This window comes from Mizuhopecten yessoensis, unplaced genomic scaffold (genome assembly GCF_002113885.1).
Source record: "Mizuhopecten yessoensis strain PY_sf001 unplaced genomic scaffold, ASM211388v2 scaffold6113, whole genome shotgun sequence".
NCBI lineage: Eukaryota > Metazoa > Mollusca > Bivalvia > Pectinida > Pectinidae > Mizuhopecten > Mizuhopecten yessoensis.
Genome location: NW_018406386.1, coordinates 52865 through 64898, shown reverse-complemented (window position 1 = coordinate 64898; position 12034 = coordinate 52865). Strand labels below are relative to the sequence as shown.

The following is a 12034-nucleotide window of genomic DNA, read 5'->3' as shown; positions in this document are numbered from 1 at the left end:
TGATACTTTGAATATTACATGTTAATAACTTGATTGGAATTATAACCTTGAATTGACAGTTTGATACTTTGAAAATTTTGAGCCAGCCCTACCCCCAAGGGCTGGAGGTGCTAGTTTCAAATCCTTTTTAGTCTGAAATCTGTATGCTAGATATTGAGTAAGGTGGTTTTATTGTTTTTTGTCACTTTGAATAATATTTCTGTTCATGTTAAAAACAAAATCAACTCTCTGTATAAATATATCAGGTGACCGTTAAGGCCCATGGGCCTCTTGTTTACTTTTGACATAGCTCCAGAACTTTTTAGGGTTTTCGTTAGCTTCCAGGCTAATCACAGTATACAAATATGAGCTATAAGCTTTCCTAGTTTCCTTTTGCATCTTGCTTTCGATGTTTCTGTATCGGTCCCAGTCTTCAGGTGACTTGCTTTTGACAGCTTTATTATACGCTCTGCGCTTTTGTCTTGATAACCTGTTTATGTGGTTATTGGCCCAGGGGTTGGTGAATTTAGACCTAGAGAGCTTTTGTGGGACATGTTTATCAATAGCAGTTGTTATGGTTTCTTTGAACACTGACCACGCCTGTTCAACATTAAGTTCGGTTGTTAGAATTTGGTTGAGTTTTGCTTTTACATCAATTTTCATCTGTGCAAAGTCTGATTTCTTCCACAGGAATATAATTCTTCTGGGTTATTTGTTTGGTGGACTGGAAATTTGTTGTCTATAAGGACTATTTCATGGTCTGAAACTCCGGGTATTGGTTTGCATTTGTTGACCAAAGATGGCATATTTGTCAGGAACAAGTCTAGGGTATTTGTGATTCTCGTTGGAAAGGTTACAATTTGTTGAAATGGTACACGAGCAGTGATATAGTGAATCATGAATGAAAATCATTTATAGAATTGAAATTCACAATAATATATGCACATATATGATCAACAAGACTGTCACTTGGTCTGTACTGGTGTTGAAGTCATAAAGTGACTCAATGGTGCAAAGCTAGCAGCACTAGCATTGAGTCTATGGACGCGGTCACCAGAGCGAGTACCAGTGGATACTGATGGCAGCATAGTACCAGTTACATTTACTTTGAACTTCAAGAATTTCTTAAGTTCTTTTTCCTTTAAAACGCTACTAGTCGGGGTGCATGCGCATAATTCAGTCTTGCATGCTTCCGCTATATAGTTTCGTTATCGTAAATAGAAAGTAGAATCTCTGACACTCACCTGTGGGTTACATAAAGTCTTCTGATACTCTTCTCCAAATAATGATCCATACTTTAAATAGTTGCTGAAAACAAATGTTTATCTCCGGTGCATTCTACAAGTGTTGTGGTGGTGAAATTCGTTCACCGGGTTTGAGCGTTTTAGCAACTCGGATTGAGGTCTCAAGGAGGTTTACGCGTGTGAAACACATATGATTCGAGAAAGCACATGTGAAGACTGTCAAGCACTGACGCTGTCTGTAGAAGGAAGAAGTAAATATATATACTTATAAACCGTATGAGTGATGAAGTATAACCTTTATATTGGTGTTTTAAACGGGAACCTAATATGACATATCGTGCTTAGGAAGTTAGGTTGATAACGGTAATGGCTCTGAGACGAGACAATATGTGAACTGTGTACAGTATGTTTATCAAACATTTCTGTAACACAGCATGCTTTTTCTGGTGTATTTATTTATGAAAATGTAACAATTTAAGAACATGACACAACTGCCGCTTCTGTTTGACAAGAATTTGTGCCGTGTCAAAATATTATCCAATCCAGTGTAAGGGAAATAACTCTTATGTTGGTAAAGTCGCATTGAGAAATATAATTCAAATATATTCCAGGAACATTTCTGAGATTTTATATATTCAATGACAGTAAACAAAGTCACTACATATATTAATAATTATTATTTATATGAATAAAAAATAAATAAAAATAAACGGAGTACGTCTCTTTTCTCCATGCATGTTTTCCCACTACTGTTAATTGTCCTTCATTTCACAAGCACAAAATGCACCTATTCTTTATTATCCATTCACCGATTGCCATTATGCGCATAAATGCTCATGTCACATCATCGGAGGATGCTAATTAATGAAAATTAAAACAATGCGTCGCACTTAAAGAGGGTGAAAAAAGAGGAGAGGGAGAATTAGCTCGCCTAGTCCGAAGGACCATGGTGAGCTTATGCCATACCGCAGTGTCTGTCGTCCATCGTCCATCCGTCGTCCGTCCGTCAACTCTTCCTTTAAAATGCTACTATTCCTGAACGACCAAGTAGATTTTGACTAAATTTGGTCTAGAGCATCCTTAGGCCAAGGGGACTCAATTTTGTATAAATGGTGGGTGTGGCCCCCCTGGGGGCAGAGGAACGGGGCCCAATAGGGGAAATAGAGGTAAAACCTTAAAAATCCTTCTTCTACTGTAGGGATTAAGGGATTTTATCCTTATTTAGTCTGGCGCATCCATGGGCCAAGGGGACTCAATTTTGTATAAACGGTGGGTGTGGTCCCCCTGGGGGCTGAGGGGCAGGGCCCAATAGGGAAACATAGCAAATTCTTTAAAATCTTTCTTCTTCTGTAGGAATGAAAGGATTTGTTCCATATTTGGTCTGCAGCATCCTTGCGTGAAGGGAAACCAATTTTGTATAAACCGTGGGTCTGGTCCCCCAGGGGCCTGAGAGGCGGGGCCCCAAGAGGGGGAACATAGCAAATTATTCTTTAAAATCCTTCTTCTTTTGTAGGAATGAACGGGTTTGGTCCATGTTTGGTGGAGCATCCTTGGGTGAAAGGGAATCGATTTTGTATAAATGGTGGGTGTGCCCCCCCCCCCCTTGGGGCCGAGGGGCGGGGCCCAATAGGGGAAATATAGCAAATTCTTTAATATCCTTCTTTTGTAGGAATAAAAAGATTTGTTCGATATTTGGTCTGAAGCATCCTTGGGCCAAAGGGACTCAATTTTGTATAAACCGTGGGTTTGGCCCCTCAGTGGCCTGAGGGGCGGGGCCAAATAGGGGAAACATAGCAAATTATTCTTTAAAATCCTTATTCTGTAGGAATGAAAGGATTTGGTCCATATTTGGTGTGGATCATCCTTGGGTAAAGGGGAACCAATTTTGTATAAACAGCGAGTGTGGCCCCCCGGGGGTAGAAGGGAGGGGCCCAATAGGGGAAACTTAGCAAATATCTTCTTCTTCTGTACGAATGGCAGGATTTTGTCCAAATTTGGTATGAAGCATTTTTGGGTGAAGGGGAACCAATTTTGTATAAACGGTGTGTCTAACCTCCCTGGAGGCAAAGACGCAGGGCTTAAATACCGATAGATTTAATTAATTAATTGGTATTTTGATGGTTCTTACAGAAATATCTTTTTGACTTCGGTTATTAAATAAAGGCTTTTACGTTGATTTCTTTTTACAAGCAAACATCTAATATCAGAATTAACACAATTATACACCTAAATAGATTGTTAAACTACATTTTGGACTCCTCAATATCACAAAACTAAATAGTGGCATGCAGGCGCTCAAAGAATGTCGTTGCGAATAGTCGATGACAGGGGTGGTAAGTTATTTTAACCAACTGCCCGGTATGTTGTATGCCGACAGGAAAAGAACATTAACTGGGAGCAGAGCATTTAACAACAACTGAGGAAACATTGACCAGTTTCTATGGTTTGATTGGGTATATGCATGATGAGAGTAGCATGTCCGTAATTACCCTGCACATGTCCGTAATTACCCTGCACATGTCCGTAATTACCCTACACATGTCTGTAATTACCCTGCACATGTCCGTAATTACCCTACACATGTCTGTTATAACCCTACACATGTCCGTAATTACCCTGCACATGTTTGTAATTACCTTGCACATGTCCGTAATTACCCTACACATGTCTGTAATTACCCTACACATGTCCATAATTACCCTACACATGTCTGTAATTACCCTGCACATGTCCGTAATTACCCTACACATGTCCGTAATTACCCTACACATGTCTGTAATTACCCTGCACATGTTTGTAATTACCCTGCACATGTCTGGTATTACCCTACACATGTCTGTAATTACCCTACACATGCTTACGCTACACATGTCTGTAATTACCCTACACATGTCTGTAATTACCCTACACATGTCCGTAATTACCCTGCACATGTCCGTAATTACCCTACACATGTCCATAATTACCCTACACATGTCCTTATCACATCCGATTCCTATAAATTCTGTGTTTTGGTTCATATTTTAGGGTTTTTATTACCGACCAATCAAAAGCATAACTAAAAATAGCGACAGAAAGGGGCTTTCATTCTGACGAAATATGTTCATAGATGATATATATGATAGTTCGCACACAGCATGTTGATTAAATGTACCAAGGAGCGTGTATTAGCAGTCATCATTTGCAAAGTGTACATATTTACCTAGATGTCCCCTATAACCTACCTAATGTTCAAATGGCATGGGGTCAGACATGTTAAAAAAGCAAAAGGCATACTACAGCCATGATACTTTGACCTTGTTTTATAGATACCTTACTAAAGTACACATGTAAATACCTTTCAGAAAGATACCTGTATAATATCAAAGTTTTACTTTTATATGCACAAATAATGTACATATTAAACGTGTCCCAACGTTTTAAGACCAACTTGTCCCTTTGTTAAGCTAAAAGGGACCAGTCAATCTTGAAATGTTGCGACACGTTTTATATGTTCATTGTTTGTGTATAAAGTAAAACTTCAATATTGTATGTTGTACCTTTCAGATCCAGATGTTACCTGTAGACTACGTTCAGACGGATACCTGTAAATTACATTCAGACGGATACCTGTAGATTACGTTCAGAAGGAAACCTGTAGATTACGTTCAGAAGGATATCTGTAGATTTCGTTCAGACGGATACCTGTAGATTACATTCAGACAGAATACCTGTAGATTACGTTCAGAAGGAAACCTGTAGATTTCGTTCAGACGGATACCTGTACTCTGTAGATTACGTTCAGAAGGAAACCTGTAGATTACGTTCAGAAGGATACCTGTAGATTTCGTTCAGACGGATACCTGTACTCTGTAGATTATGTTCAGAAGGAAACCTGTAGATTACGTTCAGACGGATACCTGTAGATTACGTTCAAACGGATACCTGTAGATTACGTTCAGACGGATACCTGTAGATTACGTTCAGAAGGATACCTGTAGATTACGTTCAGAAGGATACCTGTAGATTACGTTAAGACGGATACCTGTAGATTACATACAGACAGATACCTGTAGATTTTGTTCAGACTGATACCTGTAGATTACGTTCAGACAGAAACCTGTACATTACGTTCAGAAGGATACCTGTAGATTTCGTTCAGACGGATACCTGTACTCTGTAGATTACTTTCAGATGGATACCTGTAGAACATTCAGACGGATACCTGTAGATAACATTCAGAAGGATACCTGTAGATTACGTTCAGACGGATACCTGTAGATTACGTTCGGACGGATACCTGTAGATTACGTTAAGAAGGATACCTGTAGGTTACGTTCAGAAGGATACCTGTAGATTTTAGATTACGTTCAGACGGATACCTGTAGATTACGTTCAGATGGATACCTGTAGATTACGTTCAGAAGGATACCTGTAGATTACGTTCAGAAGGATATCTGTAGATTTTAGATTACGTTCAGACGGATACCTGTAGATTACGTTCAGATCGATACCTGTAGATAACGTTAAGAAGGATACCTGTAGATTACGTTCAGACTGATACCTTATTTAGATACCTTTCAGAAGAACACCTGTATACGGGGTAGAAGAGGAGATCAGTTTGGAAAGGACTAAGATTTAAGTGAGCTTTCGGTGTAACCCTGGTTAATAAGATGCAGGCCCAGGTTGAACAATAGAAGTAAATAACACTGCCTGAGGGATATGTTTCACAAGGTATATATACATTACCCTTTCATTTTCTTACTTTTAAAGGAGGACATGTAAGCTGCATTTTGAGGCGTCTCCTCTGAAGATAGTTAGAGCGTCACGTCAGTACATGTATGATGATTCCGGAGCAGAGTACCTAGATTGTATCAGCATTGTCTCACACGGTTTGTAATCCTTGTTAAAGTTCACAAGTGACAACACAAGGTACCTTGTCACTGCCATATTCTTTGATGTATTTTCACACACTTGGATAGTATACAAACATTTAATTACTGTCACAGATTTAAAGAATGAAATCGAATTTTCATGATCACATTGTTAAAGAATGAATTAGTTGTCATCTGTCTACCTATACATTATTGTATATAACAATGTTTCAACGACAAGAAATAACTAAAGCATAGTACTTCTCAAGTGATTGTTAAGGCCCATGAGCATCTTAATTTAATATGCAAAGTGTTATCTTTTCCTTTCATATTGCTATTCATGATCTTGATGTTCAGGATTTAAATGATGATAAATTACGATGATTTTGATATCCATGTATGTATGGATTAAAGTGTAAGATTTTTAAAGTGATAATTCTCCTGACTCGGTGAACACTGTGTGACTTTTCAGTGGGTCACTGTCATCCCCATGTGGTCCACGCCGGACAAGAGCAGATGGCCAGGATGACCACAAGTGCTGGATTCCTCAATGACACAATGGTAGACTATGCTAAACGGATAGTGGAGACACTGCCCGATAAACTGTGTGTCTGCTTCTTTGTCAACTCGGGGTGAGTATTGTAGAGGTCAGCTCTGTAAACCTTACAAAACATAGGCTAACATATATAACATGTAGTTACATGGTGTGCACAATTAATGTAGTTATGTGGGAGAGTGACAATTGTAAGCACACACCTATACATCACATGTACACACACATGTGCACGTATAGTAAATGAAATGAAAAAAAGCAGGTTTGGAAGAAATATATATTTAATTCATTATTATATAATAACATCAAAGAAGGTATTTCATGATGTTATAATAGATAGTGAAGTTATCATCTTACCTGTTTATCAAACTATTGAGCCTGAAAATCATATCAATATTTAATAATCAATTTTGTACTTTTATTTCATTTTACACAGGATGCATACATAAAGTGATCTATTCTGTGTTTCATTCCTAGATCTGAGGCTAACGATTTAGCTCTGCGGCTTGCACGAAGCTACACAAAGCATGATGATGTGATGGTGGTTGAGAAGTAAGTTACATGTGAAAACTAATATTTGCTTTTGATGTATTTAAACCTCTTTTCTCTTACCCTGGACAGGGTGTATCTGCACTTTTACCAGTGTGAAACTTCCTTGTCTCACCCTAGGCTTGAGACAGGGGGATTCCCCTATTCATTACAAAGGTATGACATAACTTTAAAAATACAATGAGGTCACGTCAACCCTGAATTTAGCCTGTGATGTTGACATTACATTTTGTATATGATACACAATGAGTGAACAGGGTAAGAGAAAAAGAATCAACGCCCCCTTGTGGGTGAGATAGGGGAATCTCAACCCTCGGGGAAAGACTCACAAGTTGCCAAACAGTCAGCAAAGTCTCGTGTTTGGCAACTTAAAAATCTTCCCCTTCGGGTTGAGATTCTTCAATCTCACCCCGAAGGGGATGACAGATTCTATTAATCTTTATCTAATCTTAGTCATTGTCCATTGGGGATTTTGTAACATCTCAGGACATTGACAGAAACCTGGTTAGGTTCAGATATCGATGACCAGGTCTTAGCTGAGCTAATACCAACAGGCTATGAATTCCACCACAATGCTAGACTCGGCAAACGTGGTGGTGGGGTGGCTGTTCTGTTTAAGAAAGGCCCAAGTGTGAGACATCTCTCTTCCAGCCATGATGCTGTATACACACACTTTGAGCACGTGACTTGTTCTGTCATTGCTGGTGATAAACAATTTAGATTGTGTATCATTTACAGGCCTCCACCATCTAAACAGAATGCTTTCCGAAATACAGTGTTTTTTGATGAATGGTCTACCTTTTTAGACCACCAAGTTGTGGTACCACAAGAGATTATTATCACGGGTGATCTAAATTTCCACTTAGACGATCTATCTAATGTTGATGCTCGCCAGTTCTCTGGTATACTAGATTCCAGGGGTCTGATTCAGCATGTGACAGAAGCTACACACACCCATGGCCACACACTGGATGTGGTCATAACGAGGGAAGATAACTCAGTCATTCATGGAGCTATTTCAGTGATTGATCCATGTCTAAGTGATAAGGGAAACCAATCTGGTGATCATTTTGCTGTCCACACAACACTGAATTGTAGTAAGCCAGCTCGTGCAAGGAAAGAAGTGAGCTTCCGGAAATTCCTCGAAATTTCAATACCAGATTTCAACAATGACATTCAGTCTTGTTCCGCCCTTCAATCTACTGAAGGCGAGGTTGATGATCTTGTTGAAGCATGCACATTTGGTATAGAAGCCCTTATAGAGAAACACGCACATCTGCAAACTAAGGTGATAACTGTGAGACCAAATGCCCCGTGGTATAACGAAAATCTCCGCGTGGAAAAACAGAAACGTAGACCAGCAGAGAGACAGTGGCGACGGACCAAATTAACCGTTCACCAACTGATTTATAGAGAGCAATGTCAGCTAGTTGGTTCACTGCTCTTTCAGTCAAAGAAGGATTATTATATGGAAAAAATTGAAGAATGTGGCAAGGATAAAAGACAACCTTTTAGACTCACCAAAAACCTAATGGGATAGAAAGGTGAAATTATCCTACCAAGCTATAATTCTGAAAAAGACTTGGCAAGCAAGTTCAGTGATTACTTTCTGAATAAAATCAGCTCAATCAGGAAAAATATCACCGAAGTGAACACCTCTACTGACATTGACAACTCTGTCATGACTGCTGACATTGACAACTCTGTCATGACTGCTGACATTGACAACTCTGTCATGACTGCTGACATTGCATTTGATGGTGAACCATTGACAAAGCTCTCACCAACAACTCAGGACGAGTTGCGCAACATTATCATGACCTTGCAATCGAAGTCCTGTGAGCTTGATCCACTGCCTACAGACTTATTAAAGCAATGTCTTGAAGCACTGCTTTCTTTGATTACCGCAATCATGAAGAAATCATTGGTTGAGTCAAAGGTTCCATTATGTTTCAAGAAGGCACATGTCAGACCATTGTTAAAAAAGCCTGGAATGGACAAGGAGGAGTTGAAAAACTACCGCCCAGTTTCAAATCTGCCTTTTCTGTCTAAGATCTTGGAGAAGGTTGTGTCCCGGCGTTTAGAGGTTCATCTCCATGCAAACAGTCTCCATGACAACATGCAATCGGCCTACCGCATGGGACACTCTACTGAGACGGCCCTCCTACGTGTACATAGTGATATAGCTTCTGCATTGGATAACAAGTGCAGAGCGGTGCTTGTCATGCTGGACTTGTCAGCTGCATTTGACGTCATCGACCATGGCATACTTTATAAACGTCTGGAATACTCTTATGGAGTGACTGATACCGCACTATGCTGGATACAGTCATACCTGAGTGAACGACGACAGTGTTTTGCCATCAAATCTGCCACCTCACATGAAAAAGTACTAGATTTCGGGGTTCCTCAAGGGTCGGTGTTAGGACCACGAAAATATTGTATGTACTCCAAACCGATTGGAGAGATTTGTCGTCGCCATAGCCTTCGCTATCATTGCTATGCTGATGACACACAAATTTACATGGTCATAAAACCACAGGACAGTTGGAATACAGTCTCAGAAAGTCTGGAAGCTTGTCTGACAGATATCAGTATCTGGATGAACGCCAACATGCTTAAACTTAATCAGGAAAAGACGGAACTAATCGTCTTTTCCCCAAAGTGTCAGCAAACAATGGCTCTCCAGCTCAAGGTTGGTGCCAGAACTATTGAGACTGTTCCAGCTGTTAAAAACCTAGGGGTATACTTTGACAGTTCTCTGAACATGGAGAAACAAGTGAACGCTATTGCCAAATCCTGTTACTACCAGATCAGGAACATCGGCTGTATTCGGCAGTTTCTAACTGCAGATGCATGCAAGATTTTGGTGCATTCACTTGTTACCTCTCGGTTGGATTATGGTAACGCCCTGCTCTGTGGTATATCTGACAAACTAACTAGTCGTCTGCAGAGGGTTCAGAACACTGCAGCACGGCTAGTTACTCGTACTCGAAAGAGAGAGCACATCACACCTGCGCTTTATTCGTTGCACTGGTTACCTGTACGATACAGGTCGCAGTACAAAATTCTGGTATACACATACAAGGCACTGAATGGAACAGCTCCTCAGTACCTACAGGAACTTGTTACCCTGTATCAGCCGTCAAGATCACTGCGGTCGGAGTCAGAATCTTTGTTGTGTGTCCCAAAATCTCGTACTGTGACCTACGGAAACAGATGCTTTGGGAGGGTTTCGGCTACGTTGTGGAATAGCTTACCATCTGCTATTAGGAAGTCAAATACCCTGGCCAAGTTCAAGAGGGACATAAAAACTCACCTTTTCACGTCTGCATTTTAGAATCTTTGCAAAGACGTCATGTAAATACCACCCTTTTATTTGTTCAATTATGTGCACATTGCTTGTTAAATGTATGAAAGTGATTGCAAGCCTTTGTTGTTTGTTTTCACAATTATAACCATTACTATTATCCATATGTTGTAAAGCGCCTTAGAGTTATTTTACAAATTATGTAGGGCGCTATATAAATGTTGTATATTATTATTATTATTATTATGAAGGGTCAAATGAGCTTATACCCTTGGAGCAGCCAATCTCATCCTTCAACTTTCCTTTAAAACCCTGTCTAGTCCAGAACCACTGTGTAGATTTAGACTAAACTTGGTCGGAAGTATTGTTGGGACAAGGGGGTTCATCTATGTGTCAACAGAGTGCCCAAATTAAACTCCTCATGGGGCAAAGGAGTGGGGACTAACAAGGGGGGAATAAAGGTAAATCTATAAAATCCTTGTCCTGCAGTATTACTAGTAAAGAAATTCTGTAAAGAGCTTCATTGTTGAGCTATGGGAATTCATATTTTGTATTAAAAGAGGAACATGGAAATAGCTGATATCTCCATTCTATTAACATATATGCAATTGCTAGGCATGAAGGGAAGAATACACTCCAGGATTGGTTCCAGGGTCTAGCCCTGCACCTGAAAGACTTAATTCCTGGGCCATAGCTTAACAATGGTTGAGATTAACAACCTATAATCATATAACTGCTAGTTGGGCATGGCGAAAGGAATGTAATCATGCTAACATGAAAAACTCCAGGGTCTGGCCCCATCCAGCTGGGGTGGGGGACTTAGTTCCAGGGCCAATGCCTATATTCTTTAGTCACAGGGCTGCTATAACCAAATGCACATGTATAAATGATTGATACATGCCCTCTAGGCCTATTGTTGTTTAAACTGGAAGGGTGTCAAACAGTTTTTGAATGTATTCCTGTTTCAGATTGACACTTGTTAAATATTATTGCAGTATTTGCCTTGACACAAACTAATGTATAAATAGATTAATGGATATAGGACATATTTTGTATTGCCATTGTCTACCATGTTAGTTAGTCACTTGTTACTATTTACTCCTGTACTATGTAGCCAGTACTAACGATGATTGACACTAATTATTTTTCACAGAAGCTACCATGGAAATATCGCAAGCCTATTAGAAATCAGTCCAAAACGATGGAAGCAGATGGGCATAGAACAGAAGGAGTGGGTCCATGTGGTATATATATTTTGTTATATCTCTAGTGAAAATCCTGTAATCTGATTGGTTGAGACAAGTTGTTAATTTCACACCATCACATTTGCTTTAACATTGAGTCAATGGAAGGGTGCAAAATACTGACCACGCAAAGAAGATGCATGTAAAGTTCATTTCAGCCGCCATGTTTTTGCATTATGTAATAGTGGGGCCAGGTGGTATTTAAAACTGACCTAATAGTGGGTCCATGTGGTAAATATAACTGTCCTAATAGTGGGTCCATGTGGTAAATATAACTGTCCTAATAGTGGGTCCATGTGGTA

The 12034-nt window shown here is 39.7% G+C and overlaps 1 protein-coding gene across 2 annotated transcripts in view; it reads left to right on the top strand.

The window, feature by feature from the left end:
• Positions 1-12034, top strand: part of LOC110451507 (5-phosphohydroxy-L-lysine phospho-lyase-like) — a 44466-nt gene that overhangs the window by 4373 nt on the left and 28059 nt on the right. For both annotated transcript variants that reach the window (XM_021499562.1, XM_021499563.1), the window contains exons 2-5: positions 5976-6094; positions 6549-6708; positions 7107-7181; positions 11642-11732. In XM_021499562.1, the coding sequence (XP_021355237.1) occupies positions 5976-6094; positions 6549-6708; positions 7107-7181; positions 11642-11732 (445 nt within the window). The remainder of the gene's footprint in view (positions 1-5975; positions 6095-6548; positions 6709-7106; positions 7182-11641; positions 11733-12034) is intronic.